This window comes from Strigops habroptila, chromosome W (assembly GCF_004027225.2).
Source record: "Strigops habroptila isolate Jane chromosome W, bStrHab1.2.pri, whole genome shotgun sequence".
Classification (NCBI taxonomy): domain Eukaryota; kingdom Metazoa; phylum Chordata; class Aves; order Psittaciformes; family Psittacidae; genus Strigops; species Strigops habroptila.
The window spans coordinates 142,571-167,120 of record NC_044301.2 but is presented as its reverse complement, the minus strand read 5'-3'; the positions used below and the strand labels follow the sequence as shown (position 1 = coordinate 167,120).

At 41.2% G+C, this 24,550-nt stretch overlaps 1 protein-coding gene across 1 annotated transcript in view; it reads right to left on the bottom strand.

Annotated features, from left to right (window-relative positions):
* Window positions 1–24,550, bottom strand: part of LOC115601763 (nipped-B-like protein) — a 158,120-nt gene that overhangs the window by 25,838 nt on the left and 107,732 nt on the right. Inside the window, exons 16-24 of the mRNA XM_030472147.1 lie at window positions 24,175–24,261; window positions 19,342–19,573; window positions 18,893–19,044; window positions 18,435–18,515; window positions 17,269–17,369; window positions 3,939–4,077; window positions 3,642–3,724; window positions 2,547–2,679; window positions 1,516–1,659 (exon numbers count right to left, since the gene is read on the bottom strand). Of these exons, the coding sequence (XP_030328007.1) occupies window positions 1,516–1,659; window positions 2,547–2,679; window positions 3,642–3,724; window positions 3,939–4,077; window positions 17,269–17,369; window positions 18,435–18,515; window positions 18,893–19,044; window positions 19,342–19,573; window positions 24,175–24,261 (1,152 nt within the window). The remainder of the gene's footprint in view (window positions 1–1,515; window positions 1,660–2,546; window positions 2,680–3,641; window positions 3,725–3,938; window positions 4,078–17,268; window positions 17,370–18,434; window positions 18,516–18,892; window positions 19,045–19,341; window positions 19,574–24,174; window positions 24,262–24,550) is intronic.

Genomic DNA, 24,550 nt, shown 5'->3' with positions numbered 1-24,550 from the left:
GGGGAATATCGTGGCAATGGTATCAGAGGGTAGAAGGAAATATCCAACAGTGTCTAAGTATTCAATTCAGCAGGAAAGAAAAATCTGTAGAGGTATAAGTTCATTTCTGAATGAAAACAAAAATTTAAGATCTTTCTAATGACTAAAGCTGAATGTCTATCAATGGATCTTATTTTCCTGCCAGTTGAATAACAAACTGAAGCTTAGCTGTCACCTACACATTTCCAAGTAGTTACTTGTTCTTATGTTACAAATCATTTATAAACAACACACTGTTTACTCTGAGTGTACTGTATAGTACACACCTTCCACAATGTATGGATGGTGCTATCTACCATCATTGATGTTAAGTTTCCTGAGTAACTGAAAAAAAAAAAATGCTTTTAGCACTCAATTGCACACAGCAACTTTATTTTCTGCAGATGCCAATGTCTAGTTACTGCCCAATCCCGTAAAAAAACCCCAAACAAAAAGAAAAATTCAGGTCACCATTCAGGTATGTATATTTTTAGAATATCTTTCAATACTGTTATATAACTGCTGGAGATAAGGAAAGAGAAAATGATTCTTCTAAAATATTTCCCTGTGAAGTTTAATGTAGAATTGTCAAAATCACTGCCAACAGAGGAGAACAATAACCCCTTAGCACATAGAAGTATAAATTATATTAAGGCACAGACAAAGATTTGACATGATACGTAGTATAATTCAACTATGGATCTAATCATGCTGAGAAAAATTAGTAGTTCAGAAAGAAATATATAGCATCCATAAGAAATGTGCAAGTCCACATTTTAAAAAGGACAAATAAGACCCAAGATTTTGTCATCATACTATGTACTACAGAGCCCAAATGCCTACACTGCTCTGTTAATTGCTGCCACCCTTGCACATCTGGAGACATTTTGATAAACAGCATTAGCAGAAATGAAAATAAGCATTCTCTAATGAAAGATATATGCAAGTCTAGCAAATAAATAAACAAAAACCCCACAACACCAAAAACAATCAACAAAACCAAACCACAAGCAAAAAACCCAAACAAAACCAGACAAAAATACCCCCAAACAACCAACCTCTCCCCAAACCCCAACCAATACCAGCTACATCACATAAAAGCTAACCTTACTAACAGTTTAACTCTTTAAAGCCTGTGTATGAGTGCCATAAGCTCAATTACCACTTTGCAATAGCAAATGCATACATACACACACATATATTTTTAAGGCCTCTTAAGATAAAATCCAACTGTCCTTCCATTATGTCCTCTATATTGTCACAAGAAAACTGGTTTTACCATTGTAATTAACCACTTAACATGATCACTAGGGAGATGGTGTGAGAAAGTAATGAATTAACAAATATGATACTTATAAATTGAGTATATTTGATTCAGAAATCTGAACAACAATGAAAACTCATTCTCCACAATGCCAGTTTTTCATACATCTTTAAAATGTTGAAATTTTTAAATGACTACATCTCAATCCAGCTGACATGGAATCTCTCACACACCTGTTTGAGGATTCTGGCTATAGATCCTTGATCCATTTTGCTAGTGACTGCATCTTTCCTGAGTCTTGCAGCCACAGTTCCGAGATAGTCAAGTGATGCAACTCTTAAAGCCATTTCTGTAGATTTGTTACTGAACTGGTGAACCTAAGAAAAGCAGAATAAACTGTTAGAAAAACTATCTATTTATGCAACTGAAATTCTTCTCAAAAGACATTGCTTGACCTTCTTAAAAATTCCACATAACTTCCACACTGCATAAAATTGTGTAATTTACTATTACATCAGATACACTCCTTACTTTACATTAATCTTTTCCTTTATTGGGTCTCCCTCTACAAAGATGCCCTTTCACATTTTTTTTTAAATACACATTTTTATAAAATAAAATGGACATCTAGTAGAGCAGATATCCTTTGCAATAGTATAGATCTTAAACACCATAATGCAACTTCCTCATTATTTATGTAAGTATAAAGAAAGTTACATTTTACCAGGAACAGGACCATAAAATATTTTTCCAAGAAACAGATCAAATTACTGTGTTAATTACATTGTAATAATGAACAACTCTCAAAAAACACATAAATGAAAATATTCACATTCTTTAAAACATCACATTCCATAAGTAAATGTACTATTACTGTTAAAAGAAAAAACTACTTAACTGTTTGCAGGTTCTGTACTAAAGGAATTGTCCAGAGTATTTAACATGAATAATTACAGTCTGACTTTATTCCCAATGAATATCTATACTTATTAGATGCTATACAATGGCATTTTTCAATGTGGACTTCCATGAGAAACCGTATACATATGACCTTTACCAAGTTTCATATCAATGATCTTCTGACCTAAATTTTATTTTTTTCTATGCATTACATAATAGCGATAACATGTAATAAAATCCTTAAATGCTGCATGTGTGTCGACAAATTGGAAAGCATTCCTGTAATAGTTTGAGCTGAAATAAGCAAGTTGCATTGTAATAAGAACTAAATTATTATAATAGTTAAAAAACAAGAAGCTCTTACCAGTAGCCTTCCTAATAAACTAAGTAGCAACTCTGCAGCTGGCCATTCTGGTTTATTGACTGTGGAAAGAAGATCTTGAATGAAGTTCTCAAAAAGTGGTCTGTAATCTTCTTCCCCTTGTTTACTGCCACACCTGTTCAAAAGAAAATGCATTTTTAAGTGAATTTAAGAGACACTTAAGCTTATCTTCTGATGCAAATAGAAGTAAACCTATGTTTAACCAGAAAACTAGTTTTATGCAATTTTTTTTTTAAATATCCAAATTATTAGCAGAAAAATTGCTTTTATCCATTTACAGACAAATAGTTTTAAATGGTTATCACTCCAAGTTGCACTGCAAGTAAAGCAGCTAATCCAGGATAGCAGAATTTTGTTCCTAAGATTTATTTTTTTTTTTATTGTTTTGAGTTAAAGTCTGCATTAATTTGGATAGACAAAGTAGGTAAAATTCTAAAGCTGAAGATAGAGTGGAGTATTTAGGAGGTATTGTGTCCTTAAACCTGGTCTGACTTATCTCACAATTATAAGAAATCTCAATATTACGCTACCTGATAGTGTTTCACTTATATGATACTAGAAGTATGCAAAGATGGCTAGATGGCTCGTAAATAGCCTTTTGGCATAAAAGTAGAAATTAACATGATAAAAACCTCAGGACTTTTTGTTATAAATCCCTTTGTTATTCAGGTATAGTTTTTTCCCCTGTTGAGCTATTGACATTCCTAACTTTATCTAAATGAAAGTAATTTTAGGGTTTTTATATTTTTTTCATTCAGAAAGTATCTGATTTCATCACTTAAAATATTTACTCAGCCTTCTATTCCATGCATCAGAGGAGTAAAAGACCCCGATAAAAGGATCCTACATAAACTATCAGACAGATTCTTAAATGTGTAAAGAAATCCCTGCAAAATTTCTGTGCGATAAAAATTTTTGTCCGTATAGGTAGCTCTCTTAGGGATCTAAATATCTATTGCTATAAGTAACTTTATTAGTAGGCACTTAGCATTGCAAAGTGGTTTGGTTTGTCTTAAGGTGTGACATTTTATTTGGAGTTGGTTTCATCAATACACGAAAGAATGCAACAGTACTTACTTCTTAAGGAAAATAGAAAGGAAGTTTTGTGCTGTTCTCATAGCTGTTTCATATGAGTTAGTAATAAGCACATCTTGATCCACCTAAAAATAACAAGATTTATTTGTCTAATATTTTAACATACACAGAAATATGACTTCCAGATCAGCATTTCTCATTCATCGAATAATTCCAGCAGACATAAAATTACAATGCTTAATTACTAGAGCACCACCATAAAATATTATACCTACAAAGTATTTCCTGCACACACACAAAAATTATGGCTCTTAAAAAAAAAAAAAAAAAAAATCTTACTTTTTTGTTTGATTCCTCCTCTGAATTAGAATCTTTTTCTGTTGATGGCAAATGCACCACACACTGAATAAGCTGCAGAACTAGTGCCGTTACCATCTGAATATACATAGGCTCTCCATAAGTGTCACTGCTGTTTAACCTGTTAATAAGAAAAGACAGCATTTACGCTAAAACTAAACAAAAAAGACAAAAAAAAAAAAAACCCCATCCAAACTTTTGGTCCTAAGTAAGATCTTTCTAAAATTATTACCACAGCTAGAAATTTGTGTTCTAGAAATTTATCTAGTCATTTGCTTCTATCTTATGCAGTGAAAGATTTGGTCTAACAAAAAAAAGTAAGTACTATTCTCCAGCCAAAGAGCTGAACTGAAACAGCTCACAGATGCGCAATCAGAATATCCATGAAGTTCAGCAGCTGAAAAATCTACAGAAATATTTAATAAATCAAAGACCTACATCATAAGGCACTTAATAAGAGACTTATTATGTACAATATCAATATCTTTTAAGTTAGTATGACCAGTACAAATACACTCCACCTCGCATTTCTCCCCTTCCAAGTGATTTAACCTGACAAATAGTACGGTGTTTACTACCCATGTGTACATCAACACCACTTAATGCTACCCGTAACAATATGAAAAGGTGATAATCTCTGACATCATTCTCCCCAAATTATCAAAATAATAACTGGGGACAAACCAGACTGCAATTATTATATTTATGAAGTTATTTTTGATTACTTGTAAAGAGAGAATTTTTTCATATCACGTTTTAGGTAAGCTGTACCCTTCATGACTGTAGCCACACACAAGGAATGTCTTTCAACAGATCAGAGCTAGGAGTCCAGGGATAAACAGTGCAGTCATTGTGGCCTTGAGATAGTGAATTCCTTCTAGTAAAAGTCCCAATTCAAAAAGGGTATCTACCATTTATGCTTCTATGCCTACCACCTTCATATTTGACTGATCTCTCTGATGTCTATAACTAAACCAACAGGAAATACTAGGAACAAGCACTCATGGTAATATTAAGGTTGCTGAATTCAAACTCAAAGTTTCAGTGAACTTTTTTTCCTGGATATTTCCTATTCATTCACCCTGGATTGGACACTTTATTTCATTGACAATTTGTCTGTCACAGGGAAAAAAATGTATGCAAGCAAGGACTAAATGAATGCCAATGACAAATGTTTTAGAATCATTTAAAGCGTCCAACCTCAACTTTAACTGAAATCCAGTTCCAGTAAGATTCTCTCTCAAATTGAACCTGAACCCATACTATTATTGAGAAGATGCACTGAAATCCAGCTTAAGTGCTCTAAAGACAGTTGTCCTGGGTTCAGCTATAGCAGTCATTTTTCTCCTTCTTAGTAGATGGTGCAGTGCTGTGTTTTTTAACTTTCAGCCTGGGAACAACGCTGATAACACTGATGTTTTTAGTTGTTGCTAAGTAATGTTTATTCCAACCAAGGACTTTCTCAGTCTCATGCTTTGCCAGGGAGGAGGGGAAGCCGGGAGGAAGCAGAGACAGGACACCTGACCCAAACTGGCCAAAGGGGTATTCCATACCACAGCACGTCATGCCCAGTATATAAACCGGGGGGAGTTACCCGGAAGGCCCAGATCACTGCTCGGGTCGGGCTGGGTATCGGTCGGCGGGTGGTGAGCAATTGTATCCTCTCCCCTTGTTATTTCACTAATCGTTATTATCACTGGTGGTAGCAGTAGTGGTTTTGTATTATACCTTAGTTGCGGGACTGCTCTTATCTCAACCCGTGGGAGTTACATTCTTCCCATTCTCCTCCCCATCCCTCCGGGAGCGGGGGGAGGAAGAAGGGGGGGGGGGGAGTGAGCGAGCGGCTGTGTGGTTCTGAGTTACCGGCTGGGCTCAAACCACGACAGTTCTTTTTGGCGCCCAACGTGGGGCACGAAAGGTTGAGATAAAAACAGATCTGACCAGAGTGTGTTTTATCATATTTGTGATAAGCGTTCATTGTTACTACTCGTCACAATGGTGATTATTTGGCTCTCAGACTTGTTGCGCTTGATCTCAGAGCTTCAGCATGTTGTACCTTCCTTACAGCCACTATTTGCTGTTTTAGCGTTTATCGGCTGGGGGGCCTGGGCTAAGGTTCTTGTTTCACTGTACTTCATGGTAATGACTTGTAATACAATAGACTCATTGATCATGAAACTGGTCTGGTTTGTGCTTCCAGCGTGGCCATCACCACTATACATTGGGAGGTATATAATGAAATATTTTAGCAATTGCATATCTTTTTTTTTCTCCTCGGGGGGTAAACTTACGAAGGAAGCATTCTCTTTCACCCCCCGTTCCCCCACCAGCCTATTTGCAACAGCAGTTGAGAGTTCTGAAGGTTTTAGATGGCCTTTGAGTACCCTTGAAACCTGCCTGCTGATTGTGCTGGGGATCAGCATGTTGGCAAACATACGGAGTGTGTTTTACCCACGGCCATCCCGTCGTAGGAACATCCTATTTCGTTTAATCTCAAAAATTCAGCAGTATCAGGTTCGAATCTGGTCTAGGGTTAGACGACGATATAGGAGGACCACCAGGAGATTTTCCCTGAGGCTGGACAGTTATGAGTGGCAGGGTGTGTGGGATAGTATGGGCAAGTACCTAGGCCAGTGGGCCCCTCCAGTGCTTTGGAACTTCACCACTGAACAAGTGCAACATCCGGAAAAACTAGTAAAACACTTAAACGAGGTGTGCTGTCGTCCTGGTTATACCAGAGAGGGACAAATCTTGGCAACGTGCTGGGGCTTGGCCTATGCCTACAGAGCCCTGCTCAACACTATCCAGCACCTTCAAAGGGAAAAAAATGTCTCTGGATCTGATGGCAAAGCAACAGACAATGCAGCTATGCCAACTACAAGCACAGCAGCTACTCAGACCCTGACCACAACAGTCAACACAGCTACTCCAAGTACAGCAGCTACATCAACCCCAGTGACAAGCACAACAGCTACTCAAACCCTGACCACAACAGACAACGCAACTACTCCAACTTCAAATACAGCAGTTACACCAACCCCAGTGACAAGCACAGTAGCTATTCAAACCCCGACAGCAACAGACAATGCAGCTGTTGGTGTTACTCAACTCCCAAGCACAACAGCTGCACCAACCCCAGCAATAGACATTGCAACCACTCCAATCCTAGTGGCAGACACTGCAGCCACTCCAACCACAGTGACAAACACTGCAGCTAAACCAAATGGCCAGTTTGTGACAATGTCTGTTGCCCCTGTAAGCAAAAGCAAACGAGAGGCACAAAGAGCAACCCATGAAGCGAAGAAAGATGAAGACCCAATGCCATTACTACATGCAACAGCATCTGAACAAGAGTTACTACTACATGGGTCAGAGGAAGAGGAAGAAGAAGAAGAGGTCACTTCTCGACCCCGGACCTCAACCGAACTCCGGAATATGCGAAAAGATTTCACCCATCTTCCAGGGGAGCACATAGTCACCTGGTTGCTCCAATGCTGGGACAATGGGGCCGACGGTCACAAACTAGAAGGTAGGGAAGCCAAGCAGCTGGGATCACTTGCTAAGGAAGGAGGAATTGACAAAGCAATTGTAAGAGAGAAGCAAGCCCTCAGCCTTTGGAGGCGACTCTTGGCAGCTGTGAAGGAAAGGTTTCCCTACAAGGACGATGTCATGACTCGCTCAGCCAACTGGACCACGATAGAGAAAGGCATCCAGTCCCTGAGGGAATCAGCCATTCTAGAGATGATCTATCGTAGGCCGGATGCCAGGAACACATCCGTAGATCCAGATGAAGTCGAATGTACACGACCCATGTGGCAGAAACTTACACGGAGTGCGCCATCATCATATGCCCACACATTGGCATCAATGACCTGGAATGACGGAGTATCACCAACAGTGGATTGCCTGATTCGTCAACTCCGAGAGTTCGAAGACAATCTCACCCCTTCCATCATTTCAGCTGTGGAAAAACTGTCCCAGGAGTTCAAACAATTGAGAGACGATTTATCCGATCTATCCAGCTCTCCACGCGTACCAACCCATGTCTCAGCTATTAACAGAAGGTGCCCTACTGCTCGAGAAAGAAAATATAGGAGGTACACGCCACGGGCCACCCTATGGTTTTACCTGTGGGATCATGGAGAAGATATGAGAAAGTGGGATGGAAAACCTACTTCAGCTCTGGAGCAACGGGTGCGTGAACTGAAGAGGAGAACAATGGTCAAGGATGATCCTCCCAGGAAAGCTGCTGCTCCAGTCTCTGGCGAGCAGTTTCCCAGATGGAGTGAAAGAGCTGATTTTACTCCAGCTCCTGTGATAAGGAATACTAATCCCTTTCTACAAGACATAAGTGGAGAATTTTGTGATCACTATTAGAGGGGCCCTGCCTCCAGCCAGGTGGAGGAGAGGAATAATCGGGTTTACTGGACTGTGTGGATCAGATGGCCTGGCACATCAGTCCCACAGAAGTATAAGGCTCTAGTAGATACCGGTGCACAGTGTACTCTGATGCCATCAAGGTATCAAGGGGTGAAACCCATTTATCTTTCTGGAGTGACAGGAGGATCCCAGGCGGTAACTATGCTGGAAGCTGAAATCAGCCTGACTGGGAGGAAGTGGCAAAAGCACCCCATTGTAACTGGTCCAGGGGCTCCATGCATCCTTGGCATAGACTATCTCAGGAGAGGGTATTTCAAAGACCCAAAAGGGTATAGATGGGCTTTTGGTATCGCTGCCTTGGAGACAGAGGAAATTAAGCAGCTGTCCACCTTGCCCGGTCTCTCAGAGGATCCTTCTGTTGTGGGGTTGCTGAAGGTCGAAGAACAACAAGTGCCAATTGCGACCACAACAGTGCACCGGCAGCAATATCGCACCAACCGAGACTCCTTGATTCCCATCCATAAGCTGATCCGCAGACTGGAGAGCCAAGGAGTGATCAGCAGGACCCGCTCACCCTTTAATAGCCCCATATGGCCAGTGCCAAAGTCTAATGGAGAGTGGAGATTAACAGTAGACTATCGTGGCCTGAACGAAGTCACACCACCATTGAGTGCTGCCGTACCGGACATGCTAGAACTTCAATGTGAACTGGAGTCAAAGGCAGCCAAGTGGTATGCCACAACTGATATTGCCAATGCATTTTTCTCAATCCCTTTGGCAGCAGAATGCAGGCCACAGTTTGCTTTCACTTGGAGGGGCGTCCAGTACACTTGGAACTGACTGCCCCAGGGGTGGAAACACAGCCCTACCATCTGCCATGGATTGATCCAGACTGCACTGGAACAGGGGCAAGCTCCAGAACACCTGCAATACATTGATGACATCATCGTGTGGGGTGATACAGAGGAAGAAGTTTTTGAGAAAGGGAGGAAGATAATCCAAATCCTGCTGAAGGCCGGTTTTGCCATAAAACGGAATAAGGTCAAGGGACCTGCACAGGAGATTCAATTTTTGGGAATAAAATGGCAAGATGGACGCCGCCAGATCCCCACAGACGTGATCAACAAGATAACAGCAATGTCTCCACCAACTAACAAGAAAGAAACACAAGCTTTCTTAGGTGTTGTGGGGTTCTGGAGAATGCACATCCCAAATTACAGTCTGATTGTAAGCCCTCTCTACCACGTGACCCAGAGGAAGAATGATGTCAAATGGGGCCCTGAGCAACAACAAGCCTTTGAACAAATTAAACGAGAAATAGTTCATGCAGTAGCCCTTGGACCAGTCCGGGCCGGGCCAGATGTGAAAAATGTGCTCTATACCGCAGCTGGGGAGAATGGTCCTACCTGGAGCCTCGGGCAGAAAGCTCCAGGGGAGACTCGAGGTCGACCCCTTGGCTTTTGGAGTCGGGGATATAAAGGATCCGAGGCCAGCTATACTCCCACTGAAAAAGAGATACTGGCAGCCTATGAAGGGGTTCGAGCTGCCTCAGAAGTGATTGGAACTGAAGCGCAGCTCCTCCTGGCACCCCGGTTGCCTCTGCTGGGCTGGATGTTCAAAGGCAGGGTCTCCTCTACACATCATGCAACTGATGCTACATGGAGTAAGTGGGCCGCACTAATTACACAACGAGCTCGAATAGGAAATCCCAGTCGTCCAGGAATTCTAGAAGTCATCATGGACTGGCCAGAGGGCAAAGATTTTGGGATGTCACCAGAAGAGGAGGTGACGCGTGCTGAAGAGGCCCCACCATCTAATGAACTGTCAGAGAGTGAAAAGCAATATGCCTTGTTTACTGATGGGTCCTGCCCTATTGTGGGAAAGCATTGGAGATGGAAGGCAGCTGTGTGGAGTCCCCTGGGACAAGTTGCAGAAACTGCTGAGGGAGAGGGTGAATGGAGTCAGTTTGCAGAGGTGAAAGCCATCCAGCTGGCCTTGGACATTGCTGAATGAGAAAAATGGCCAGTGCTTTATCTCTACACTGACTCATGGATGGTGGCAAATGCCCTGTGGGGGTGGTTGCAGCAATGGAAGCAGAGCAACTGGCAACGCAGAAGTAAACCCATCTGGGCTGCTGCATTGTGGCAAGATATCGCTGCTCGGGTGCAGAACCTGGTGGTGAAGGTACGCCACGTAGATGCTCATGTACCCAAGAGTCAGGCCACTGAGGAACACCAGAACAACCAGCAAGTGGATAAAGCTGCTAAGATTAAAGTGGCTCAAATGGACTTGGATTGGCAACATAAGGATGAATTATTTTTAGCCCGGTGGGCCCATGACACCTCAGGCCATCAAGGCAGAGATGCAACATATAGATGGGCTCATGATCGAGGGGTGGACTTAACGATGGACACTATTGCCCAGGTTATTCACGAATGTGAAACATGTGCTGCAATTAAGCAAGCCAAGCAGTTAAAGCCTCTCTGTATGGAGGACGATGGCTGAAGTACAAGCATGGGGAGGCCTGGCAGATTGACTATATCACACTCCCACCAACCCACCAAGGCAAGCGCTATGTGCTTACCATGGTGGAAGCAACCACCGGCTGGCTGGAAACATACGCTGTGTCCCATGCCACTGCCCGGAACGCTATCCTGGGCCTTGAGAAACAAGTCTTGTGGCGACACGGCACCCCAGAGAGAATTGAGTCAGACAATGGGACTCATTTCCGGAACAACCTCATAGACACTTGGGCCAAAGAGCATGGCATTGAGTGGGTATATCACATCCCCTACCGTGCACCAGCCTCTGGGAAAATCGAATGGTGCAATGTGCTGTTAAAAACTACCCTGAGAGCAATGGGTGGTGGGACTTTCAAACACTGGGATACACATTTACCAAATGTTGGTTGGTCAACACTAGGGGATCTGCCAACAGGGCTGGCCCAGCCCAATCACGACTTTTACGTACTGTAGAGGGGGATAAAGTTCCTGTGGTGCACATAAAGAATTTGTTGGGGAAGACAGTCTGGGTTATTCCTGCTTCAGGTAAAGGCAAACCCACTCGTGGGGTTGCTTTTGCTCAGGGACCTGGATATACTTGGTGGGTAATGCGGGAAGATGGGGAAGTCCGATGTGTACCTCAAGGGGATTTGATTTTGGGGGAAAACAGCCAATGAACTCAATTGTATGCTGTTGCCTGCTCTATAACACTTTTATAGCCCACCAGCTAGATATCTTCAGGTCGCCAGCAATTGACCCTGACTTCCCTCCGATCATCACCTCAACAAAGAATGAATTTTGAGGAAACCAGATGAGCTCAGCAGTGACCAGACGAGTTTGGCGGTATCATCAGCAGGCAACAACCCAACACTACACACCGTCCCTCCTGCCCTGAAAGACTATTACAAGAGATGGAGCCTGACATCATGGACTGGATGAGTTCAGCAATTTTACAGGGATTGGTCCATGGACTAGGGAATGATATCTTTCTCTGTGTGTGGGTGTGGGTGTATATATATATGTGTATATATGGGACAGGGGTGATGGTGTGCTGAGAGATGTGGGATCTGAGCATGACATGAATGGTATGGAATAAGGGGTGGATACTGTCCTGGGTTCAGCTATAGCAGTCATTTTTTCTCCTTCTTAGTAGCTGGTGCAGTGCTGTGTTTTTTAACTTTCAGCCTGGGAACAACGCTGATAACACTGATGTTTTTAGTTGTTGCTAAGTAATGTTTATTCCAACCAAGGACTTTCTCAGTCTCATGCTTTGCCAGGGAGGAGGGGAAGCCGGGAGGAAGCAGAGACAGGACACCTGACCCAAACTAGCCAAAGGGGTATTCCATACCACAGCACGTCATGCCCAGTATATAAACCGGGGGGAGTTACCCGGAAGGCCCTGATCACTGCTCGGGTCGGGCTGGGTATCGGTCGGCGGGTGGTGAGCAATTGTATCCTCTCCCCTTGTTATTTCACTAATCATTATTATCATTGGTGGTAGCAGTAGTGGTTTTGTATTATACCTTAGTTGCGGGACTGCTCTTATCTCAACCCGTGGGAGTTACATTCTTCCCATTCTCCTCCCCATCCCTCCAGGAGCGGGGGGGAGGAAGAAGTGGGGGGGGGAGTGAGCGAGCGGCTGTGTGGTTCTGAGTTACCGGCTGGGCTCAAACCACGACAACAGTTAAAGTGAACTGAATAGTTTGTAAATGAAACTCATTCAAAGAAGTATTAGATTGTAAACCATGGGGTTTACATTCTCTCGATTATCCTCCCCATCCTGCCCGGAGGGGGGAAGCAGGGGGGAGGGGGGGGTGAGCGAGTGGCTGCATTGTGCTGAGTTACCAGCTGGGCTTAAACCACCATAGCCCTTTTTTGGCGTCCAACATGTGGCACGAAGGGTTGAGATAACAACAGATCAGACCAGAGTGTGTCTAATCGTATTTGTGATAAGCATTCATTGTTTTGGATTAATAGTCACTCATCACAATGTTTATTTATTTGCTCTCAGAGTTGTTGCGCTTGGTCTCAGAGTTTTGCTATGTCACACCTTATTGCAGCCAGTATTTGCTGGGGGACTGGGCTAAGGTTCTTGTTTCGCTGTACTTTATGGTAATGGCTTGTGATACAACAGAATAATTGATCATAAAACTAACCTGGTATGTGTTCTCAGCATGACCATCACCTCTATACTTTGGGAGCGATGTAATGGGAATTATTAATAATTACACTTTGTTTTTTTCCCCCTGCAGAGGACCAACCTATGGAGGAGACATTCCCTCACACCTTTCACTCCCCCACGAGGCTATTTACAGCAGCATTTAATAATTTTAAAGATTTTAAATATCTTTGAACACCCTTGAAACCAACCTGGTCTTTTTGCTGGGAACCAGCACGTTGCTGCACATGGTTCAGGTCTTGTTCAATGTAAACAATTATCTAAGAATACCAGAAGGATATCTTCCCGAGGCTGGACAGTCATGAGTGGCAGGGTGTGTGGGATAGTATGGACAAGTACCTAGGCCAGTGGGCACCTCCAGTGCTTTGGAACTTCATCCCTGAACAAGTGCAAAATCCAGAAAAACTAGTAAAACATTTAGACAAGGTGTGCTGTTGTGCCGGCAATACTAGAGAGGTACAAATAATTGTAACGTGCTAGGGCTTGGCCTATGTCTACCGAGCCCTGCTCAACATGACCCAGTACCCTCAATGGAAAAAGGATGTCTCTGGATCTGATGGCAAAGGAAAAAACACTGCAGCAAGGTGTCCTTCTGAAAACCGGTTTTGCCATAAAACGGAGTAAGGCCAAGGGACCTGCACAGGAAATCCAGTTTTTAGGAATAAAATGGCAAGACAGATGTCGCCAGATCCCCACAGATGTGATCAAGAAAATAACAGCAACGTCTCCACCAACTAACAAGAAAGAAACACAAGCTTACTTAGGGGTTGTGGGGTTCTGGAGAATGCACATCCCAAATTACAGTCTGATTCTAAGCCCTCTCTATCATGTGACCTAGAAGAAGAATGATGTCAAATGGGGCCCTGAGCAACAACAAGCCTTTGAACAAATTAAAGGAGAAATAGTTCATGCAGTAGCCCTTGGACCAGTCCGGGCTGGGCCAGATGTGAAGGAAGTTCTCTACACCACAGCCAGGGAGAATGGTCCTACCTAAAGCCTCTGGCAGAAAGCTCCAGGGGAGACTCGAGGTCGACCCCTCGGCTTTTGGAGTCGGGGATATAAAGGATCCGAGGCCAGCTACACTCCCACTGAAAAAGAGATACTGGCAGCCTATGAAGGGGTTCGAGCTGCCTCAGAAGTGATTGGCACTGAAACACAGCTCCTCCTGGCACCCCGGTTGCCTCTGCTGGGCTGGATGTTCAAAGGCAGGGTCTCCTCTACACATCATGCAACTGATGCTACATGGAGTAAGTGGGCCGCACTAATTACACAATGAGCTCGGATAGGAAATCCCAGTCATCCAGGAATTGTAGAAGTCATCATGGACTGGCCAGAGGGCAAAGGTTTTGGGATGTCACCAGAAGAGGAGGTGATGCATGCTGAAGAGGCCCCACCATCTAATGAACTGTCAGAGAGTGAAAAGCAATATGCCTTGTTTACTGATGGGTCCTGCCCTATTGTGGGAAAGCATTGGAGATGGAAGGCAGCTGTGTGGAGTCCCCTGTGACAAGTTGCAGAAACTGCTGAAGGAGAGGGTGAATGGAGTCAGTTTGCAGAGGTGAAAGCCATCCAGCTGGCCTTGGACATTGCTGAACAAGAATAATGGCCAGTGCTTTATCTCTACACTGACTCATGGATGGTGGCAAATGCCCTGTGGGGGTGGTTGCAGCAATGGAAGCAGAAGAACTGGCAAAACAGAGGGAAACCCATCTGGGCTGCTGCACTGTAGCAAGATATTGCTGCCCAGGTGCAGAACCTGGTGGTGAAGGTACGCCACGTAGATGCTCATGTACCCAAGAGTCAGGCCACTGAGGAACACCAGAACAACCAGCAAGTGGATAAAGCTGCTAAGATTTAAGTGGCTCAGATGGACTTAGATTGGCAACATGAGGTTGAATTATTTCTAGCCAGGTGGGCCCATGACACCTCAGGCCATCAAGGCAGAGATGCAACATATAGATGGGCTCGTGATCGAGGGGTGGACTTAACAATGGACACTATTGCCCAGGTTATTCACGAAAGTGAAACATGTGCTGCAATTAAGCAAGCCAAGCAGTTAAAGCCTCTCTGTATGGAGGACGATGGCTGAAGTACAAGTATGGGGAGGCCTGGCAGATTGACTATATCACACTCCCACCAACCCACCAAGGCAAGCGCTATGTGCTTACCATGGTGGAAGCAACCACCGGATGGCTGGAAACATACGCTGTGCCCCATGCCACTGCCCGGAACACTCTCCTGGGCCTTGAGAGACAAGTTTTGTGGCGACACGGCACCCCAGAGAGGAGTCAGACAATGGGACTCATTTCCGGAACAACCTCATAGACACTTGGGCCAAAGAGCATGGCATTGAGTGGGTATATCACATCCCCTACCATGCACCAGCCTCTGGGAAAATCGAACGGTGCAATGTGCTGTTAAAAACTACCCTGAGAGCAATGGGTGGTGGGACTTTCAAACACTGGGATACACATTTACCAAATGTTGGTTGGTCAACACTAGGGGATCTGCCAACAGGGTCCAGCCCAATCACGACTTTTACATACTGTAGAGGGGGATAAAGTTCCTGTGGTGCACATAAAGAATTTGTTGGGGAAGACAGTCTGGGTTATTCCTGCTTCAGGTAAAGGCAAACCCACTCGTGATGTTGCTTTTGCTCAAGGACCTGGGTGTAATTGGTGTGTAATGAGGAAATATGGGGAAGTCCAATGTGTACCTCAAGGTGATTTAATTTTGGATGAAAACAGCCAATGGATTCAATTATATGCTGTTGCCTGATATATAACACTTCTATAGCAGCTAAATGCCCATCTCCGCCAGTCCGGACTTTGAAAATATGTGCTGTCATGATCATCAGCGGAGAATAAAGTCATGGGAAAGCTGACAGCAGCAGAGGGAGTCTCCCAGAACTTTCCTCAGGTCACCATCGACTGACCCTGATTTCCCTCCAATCATCACCTCAACAAAGAATGAACTTTGACGAAACCAGGCGAGCTCAGCAATGACCAGACTAGTTTAGTGGTGTTGTCAGCAGGCAACAATCCAACACTACACATCGTCTCTCCTGCCCTGAAAGACTGTTACAACAGATGAAGCCCGACATCATGGACTGAATGAACTCAACAAACTTTATAGGGATACTCCATGGACTAAGGAATGATATCTCTGTGTGTGTATATATATAAAGACAAAAAGTCATGGTATATTGAAAAATGTGACCATGACATGAACAGTATGGAATAAGGGGTGGATACTGTCCTGGGTTCAGTTGTAACAGTTATTTTTCTCATTCCTAGTAACTGGTGGAGTGCTGTGTTTTGGCTTTAGTTTGAGAATAATGCTGATAACACAGCAATGTTTTTGTTCTTGCCAAGTAGCGCTTACCCTGATCAAGGACTTCTCAGTCTCATCATCTGCCAGTGAGGAGGGGCACAAGAAGCCAGGAGGAAGCAGAGACAGGACACCTGACCCAAACTGGCCAAAGGGGTATTCCATACCACAGCACATCATGCCCAGTATAGAAACTGGGGTGAATTACCCGGAAGGGACCGATTGCTGCTCGGGTTGGGCTGGGTATCGGTCAGTGGGTGGTAAGCAAGTGTATTGTGTATCACTGCTTATTATTGGGTTTTTTTCCTTTCCCCTTTTCAGTTTATATTCTCTCCTCTTGTTATTTCCCTTATTATTATTATTGGTAGCATTATATTGTACTTTACTTATTAAACTGTTCTTATCTCAACCTGTGGGATCTACATTCTTTCAATTCTCCATATCATCCCACCCAGAGTGGGGGAAAGGGGGGAAGTGAGTGAGCGTGGTGCTGAGCTTAAACCATGACACTTGCAAAGTGTGGTCTGAGTGTAACCTCAAAGAAATTCAGCTAGAATTTTCCTATTAAGCTTTAGCAATGAAGAAATTATGTAAAATCCATATAAACAGAACCAAAGAATTTTCCAGCAATAAACCTCTGAATGCATGCTAACATTACATTTATTTACATCCTTAGTGAGACAAAGTATAATATATTTCAATTATATTTGTAAGCAGGCATAAATATGTCATAAGAAACAGTGATTATTACAAAATACAGGTGCTCTTACTGTAGAGGTTTTGCAATATCAACCTTTAACCAAGAATGGCTTGTGGAGTCACAGAGTTTTAAAGACCAAGTTGATACTGAAGCCTAAAATCTTACATCTACAAAACTGTAAATGCTACTGCCTACATATTATCAATCTACATCAGAAATTACCTGAAGTTTCTCAAACTCCTCTTGCTAGTTGGTAGTCTCGCAAGGGAAGTAAAAATTTCTTCTAGGATTAACTGTCTATGTTTTTCATACCTGGAGAACACCTATTTAACAGTTACAGTATTGTTAAAAAATTATTTATTGTTACATAAAATATCGCTTGTTAAATATTGTTAAAATTTATATATAGAAACATATACTTTACATTTAAATAAATTATATTTAATGCATATCTTGGTTTTAATGTATTGCTTTGTTTTTACAAAGCAAGCGTTTCTTTATAAAAATACAAAACCTTTTCAAATATAAGATTTGTAAAAAATCTTTAAATAGCATAAATGTATAAAAAACACCATTTGTTTTTAAAATTTCTGCCAGTGGTACAATACACTGTATAGGAAAGTCACACAGTGTAATGCTAAGCTTTCAGACTCCAATATAGAGCAAAACTCTATGATAACATAAATTAACATGAACACATGTATGGTTTTAGAGCACATTTGAGAAAACAGTTTTACTTCATATCCTAAGCTTACTGTTTGCCTGACATGAAATATTCTTTCAATTTATAGGGTCAGGACTGTAGAATTTGTCTCTTCTTTTGTTTAAGCAGAATTACTTTTATAAATACTGGAGTACATCATCTTTAGAAAGATGGAAAACTTCCACTTGAACAAGCACATCTGTGTTGCACTGCAGTTTTCCTGAAATAATATTTTATCCGCCCCATGAATTCTTCACATAGCCACCTCTTCTGAGGAAAAGGACTTATTCTATTATATAGAAGTATCCTACTAGTTCTATAGCTTTTTCCATTGCATAAATTCAGATCTTAACAAAGGAAATAAGAAATCTTAACAACATGGTTTTCCTTAAGACAAGAAAGGACAGGTACAAGGAAGGGGTTTGTTTTTACACTTTAAACAACGTAACCAAAATTAAGTAAATTCCTTGGCTTAAGCAGGCTATTTCTTCCTATAGATTACTCTGCAAATAGGAGGAGCTGAGGTAGATTTAATACTGTTCCGAGATTATGATACCAAACATGCAAGAATAAAATTAGTTCTCAATTCCAACCCTCTATTAGCAAAAACACCACCTATGTAAATGCCCTAACAACAATTCTCAGAAGTACAGGAACATGAAACTGAAAATTAAAAATTACTTACTGCAGTCACTAATTTGATGGCACATAACTGTAGTTCACTGACGTTTTCTACAAAGAAAGGTGTTATTCCCATAGATGATACCTATCAACAGAAATAAGTTATTGTAAGTATATATGACTTACTGATATTTATGCAGCTTTACAAGTAGGTTATTCATTCAGCAGGTAAGGTATTCAGCAACATGTATTACTTGATATAATTTGCAAATAAAGTTATTAAAGGATATCTGAATACAATCAGATTAAACTTTTCTTAAGTGTACAATAAAAGCCATTAAAGATTTGAACATTAAACACTTCTGCAGATTACATACTACACAAAAAACTAGTCACTGATGTTAACAATTCAAAAGTTTGTACTGATTTCATACTTCATGTCATTGAGACAATCACACGTTACAATCTCTGAGAAGAGAAAAACAAGCATTCTCAGACAGAAATTCTTTTGATAAAACTTACCTGAAGAATAGTTGTATCAGTAAGAAGCTGTATCTCTAGCAACTCTGACAAACTGCTGACAATGTCACAAACTTTGTTATACAACATCACTATAACTCTTTGCTTGTGGGTGGAACACTTGGCACGTTTTGCTTTTGAACTTAAAACACCACCTAGAAAATAAAAAATACCTTTATTATTTTTTCAGTTTTTCACATCAAATATTAGAAAGATGACGATCTTCCTCAAAAAAAGTCCCCAAAATAACTCCATGACTACAGCTTTGTAAATGCAATTGCTTAGAGAAGAAAAACTATTTAGTAGAATCAACTGGAAAGCAAAAATTTCATATTTTTTATAATTGCTCTGAATTCTGGATCTAAGATTTTTAAAACCATGCTTGGACACCCGCATCTGAAGGTATGTATATGACAACAACACACTAAATGCAAAACATTTAGCATACTAACCACCATGAGGATCCACTCTATACACAGGATCATATTGAGGATAGAGAGTGTTCTGCAAATGAAATTTTGTGTACTGAATAACTCTTTCTATTACATCCTCAATATATACAGCTTTAGGCATATTTGGTGATGTCATAATATTGATAGCAGTAAGACAAGCATCGGCTGATTTTGTCACTCTCTCCATAATAAGATCTCTCCATAATCTCTCCTCATCTTCAGTATCATTGTTCTGTAACAGGCAATAAAAACCAAGATATTGTTAACAAAAAGTCAAATTTTTATCCTCACCAAGTAAAAAATAACATTATTTTAATATACTTACATACATATACAAAATGTGGTATTTCCTTTAAGATTAAAAAATAGTTTGTTTTAGAAATCTCCTAGCAACATGTTTGTAACCCTAAGTTACAAGTCTTCAATATATTACTGTATTCTCCTGGTAAAACACAAAGAAGCTTTCTGTGTATTATCGGGAATCACTATGAAGGAAGACTGACACATCGTGGGAAAATGGGGGAAATCAGAGACCACCTCCCCCCAGTCCCCCAAAGTTATATTACAGAATCATAGAATAGTTAGGGTTGGAAAGGACCTTAAGATCATCTAGTTCCAACCCCCCTGCCATGGGCAGGGACACCTCGCACTAAACCATGTCACCCAAGACTCCATCCAACCCGGCCTTGAACACTGCCAGGGATGGAGCATTCACAACTTCCTTGGGCAACCCATTCTAGTGCCTCACTACCCTCACTGTAAAGAACTTCTTCCTTATATCTAACCTAAACTTCCCCTGTTTAAGTTTGAACCCATTACCCCTTGTCCTTTCACTACAGTCCTTAATGAAGAGTCCATCCTCAGCATCCTTGTAGGCCCCCTTCAAATACTGGAAGGCTGCTATGAGGTCTCCACACAGCCTCCTCTTCTCCAGGCTGAACAGCCCCAACTCTCTCAGCCTGCCTTCATCCTCGTGGCCCTCCTCTGGACTTGCTCCAACAGCTCCATGTCCTTTTTATGTTGAGGACACCAGAACCGTACACAATACTCCAAGTGAGGTCTCACGAGAGCAGAGTAGAGGGGCAGGATCACCTCCTTCAACATGCTGGTCACGCTTCTTTTGATGCAGCCCAGGATACGGTTGGCTTTCTGGGCTGCAAGCGCACACTGCCAACTCATGTTAAGCTTCTCATCAACCAACACCCCCAAGTGCTTCTCTGCCCAACCTGTAGCTGTGCCTGGGATTGCCCCGACCCAGGTGTAGGACCTTGCACTTGGCTTGGTTGAACTTCATGAGGTTGGCATCGGCCCACCTCACAAGCGTGTCAAGGTCCCTCTGGATGGCATCCCTTCCCTCCAGCGTATCAACCGAACCACACAGCTTGGTGTTGTTGGAAAACTTGCTGAGGACGCACTCAATCCCACTGTCCATGTCGCCGACAAAGATGTTGAACAAGATCGGTCCCAACACTGATCCTTGAGGGATACCACTTTTTCCTGGTTTCCAACTGGACATTGAGCCGTAAACTAAAGAAACACTATAACGCTATATATATAACACTAAAGAAACCTTAAAATGCAGCTGCTACTTCCAGGATGGGATACGGTTGGCATGCACGGAATCTAACAAGTTATAGTTCCCCAGGCAACCCTGCAACCTTGGCATATGAAACTGAATGGAGGGTGGAGCAGAGCAAAGGCCCCATGGCCAGGCTCTGTTATACTCCCTGCAGGAGTGGGAACTTGAAGGCACCATGTACTGATAAACCACCAAGCAGCTGACAGACAAGGAAACTAGATTTACATTTGTAAAAGCAAAGTGAGAGATTTTACACCCCTTGGTAACAAAGTATGTATGACTAGAGTCACTCAAGCTCCATAGGCATAGAGTTAAAAAACTGAAACTTGTGTTACTATGGAGAAGCCTGGACAGATCCAAGGGCCTCCTACAAGGTCAGGATGAACAACACTGATGAACAAAGAACTGATAGTGGGAGAGGAGGCTTTGCCCTTCTGTAGGCAGATTAAGAAACAGGGGTAATGAATCTCTAATCAGGAAAGACTATCCTTGAAGCTTAGTACATGATCAATATATGGCTTCACGCATCAGCAAAAGATGACTAGGGTGTCCTTTCGATGAAAATGATGTAACCTTATGCAAATTTACTGACCACTCTGTACATAGTGGGAGGGTTATAGGGAATTACTAACCTGAATCAAATTGTATAAATATGTGAAATTAGGAAAGGGAAAGCAGGGCAGACTCCATCATAACTCCTGGGATCAGTCGATGGGCTGAACCTGTCTTCTCCCCCATAGGAACGTCTATTGGGTGAGAGCTTGATCTTAATGCGTGCTAAATGACTAACAGTAGCTGTTATTAGTGATTAGTCTGGTTGCGTATCACTTCGAGCTTGTTTTTGCAGACAGTCCCTATCACTGGCAATCTCTGAACCTTATCCTCTCACAAATTCATATTTTGTATAATTAAAATCTTCAGCTGAAGTCTGTTTTGTGTAAGTCTCCGGAGACTTGAATATTTGAAATAAGGGATTTGACTCGGTGACGCTGTCGGTGGGGATCCCTGAATAGGTTAGTTCAACCACTCTCCGATTCGGTGGGCTGTCCAGTATGCAGACAGGCTGGTTGGGCACAAGGGTCTTGTCTTGGGAAACTGGCAGGCTGGTCAAACATAAAGGGTTTGAGGAAACCCCCCCCTTGTAATGTGACAGTATTGGCATGCGGGACAAATTTGGACAAGAAGGTGCAAGCCCCCTAACATATGTCCACTGGCCTAAGGCGACCATCCGTTCTGCGACACACATTTTCTGCTTAAGAATGATGTACCTTAATCAAAATCTAAACTCATTCTTCTAGTGTTTTCTTCAGTGGCCTATGCATACCAGTTGCTGCTTTGATCACTCTAATTTTTGCCACTAGAGGGAATTCTTACACAAAAAGACTGTTAAGTCACAAAAAACTCATGAGAATACAACTTTCTCCACAGACCAACTCATCTATTATCAATGGGTTTAAAATGTGTCTTATCAAATATAACCATTTAGATTTAGCACAGGGTATAAAATCTCTGTATTTCTGTGTTTACACAAGTTATAAAAACAAACGTACATGAAGTTAATTATGTTCTACCACCTATAGCACTACTGAAATATTGTAATAACATTATTAATAGCAAAACTAGGGGGAATTTTTAATAACTTCTCTGGTACAGAAAAAAAATAAAAAGAGATTCTCTCCTGTTTGTATAACAGCACAGTTGAACACTGTTGGCTTTCCTTGTAAAATTGAGGGGTTGGTGAAACCCTATCAACTTTTTTCCCTTTGGGGTAAGAGAATCTAAAAATATCACAGTGCATTATATATATGATATATATATTTGAAAAATCAACATGAAAATGAAAAACAGGAGATCACTCTAAATTTCTTGCATAGAATGGCTTTAAATCATTTGTTCCTTATACAAAAGAAGCTTAAAGAAACAATAAAAAAAACCAAACCAAAACAAACCCCAACACACACAAAAAACCCCAACCCCCCCAACAAAACAAAAACCCAAGTAGTTTTACATCTTTTCTATTTTTTCCCCTTATTAATCTTGAAAATAAAAAGAATCTGCAAGTGCAATCTGCCTCTGAAAAATATCCTGACATGGAGGTAGGATATTTCCACTGCACTGTAAAAGAAGCGAGCTTACTCCTTAGCAGAGGCTTCCTTTGCCATAATGACCTGAATCATGTTTAAAAGGCTTTAAGATAAATCTAAAACTTGTTTGGCTAAAGATTGCTTCCTTTTTAATTGAAGCTTTGTCTCTGAATTGTAATCATTGGACAATTTCATTAACTGCTTAGTAATCTTGAGTTTTACTACAAAAAGTTAAAAGAGAAATATCACTTTAAAGGCACTGGCATAAAAAGACTATCATATTAAATTAGAGCAGGTAAACCAGCAACTTCTTTTCACTTATTTTTCATACTGGTGAAGACATTCAAAACCATATACTGAAACTGTGAAAACTCAACAAACTATCTAGATGAAAATATTTAGGTACAAATAACATGTCTCTGGCTTTTATTTTCAAGTTGAAATTCTTCCTTTCCAATATACATAATTACTCTCTATTTCTGAAGATCAAGGGGTTTTTCCATAAAATTTAAGAACTCTATCCTTGCCACAATATTGCTTTAATTAGAAAGCATAGAAATAAATAAATGGATATATAAAACTTGTAATATCACATTTCAGCCTCATTAAAAAAATCTAAATACCCATGTAGTTTTAGGTATATAAGAAAAAACCCTAAAATCTTAAACTTCCTGTTAGTTTTGCTTACATTGATAACTTGAACCGTGCAGCATAAGAGCAGACCTAAATAAAGCACTTAGCCAGTTCTTAATGTTCAGGAGAAGGATATGGTTTACATGAAAGCTATAATAATACTTCCATTGCGTAAGGGATGTTTTATGTACACATAGAAAAGTAGCAAATAAATGTCCAACAGTGTAAGTAACACCAGTTACCAGGAATATTTCAGGATGAAACTTCAATATTTAAAATTAAGTTAAAAGACAACTCAGTTGCTCCCAATATATCTGTTACTTGCCAGTACTATAGTAGAACATGTTTAGTACTGAAAGAATACAATCAATTGAATTTTACTTTAAATCTTAAAATTGGGCAATCTCTTAACCACATATATATTAAATCAGAAATTCCTTTCACACACACAGAGGATTTGAAACTATTGCCATATGGGACTCAAGTGAAGAAAACTATTCTACACAATGGTGTGAAATGATGTAATTTGAAACTCACATGGTTAAGTAATGTAGAAAGCTTTGATCCATCTTGAATATTCTTCTCCAAAATATTCAGGACTTTTACTATTTTATCTGTTGAGAGCTAAAACAAGTAAGAAAACACATCAAACAACTGTAGTAACATAAAGGCTTATAAATTGTGGGGGGAAAAAAAAAATCCAAAGTTGAAGGATAGAACATGTTATGTAATCTGACAAACTTAGATTGTAAGTAATCAGAGATAAGGATTCGATCTCGACTTGTCTGGTTTCTGACACATGACTGAGAATGCTGATAACAGAATTAAACTAGCAAAATATGTTCTAAGACTGCAATAAAACTGCATTTCAATCAGCAAAACCCAGAGAAATATATTTAAAACTGCATATCTG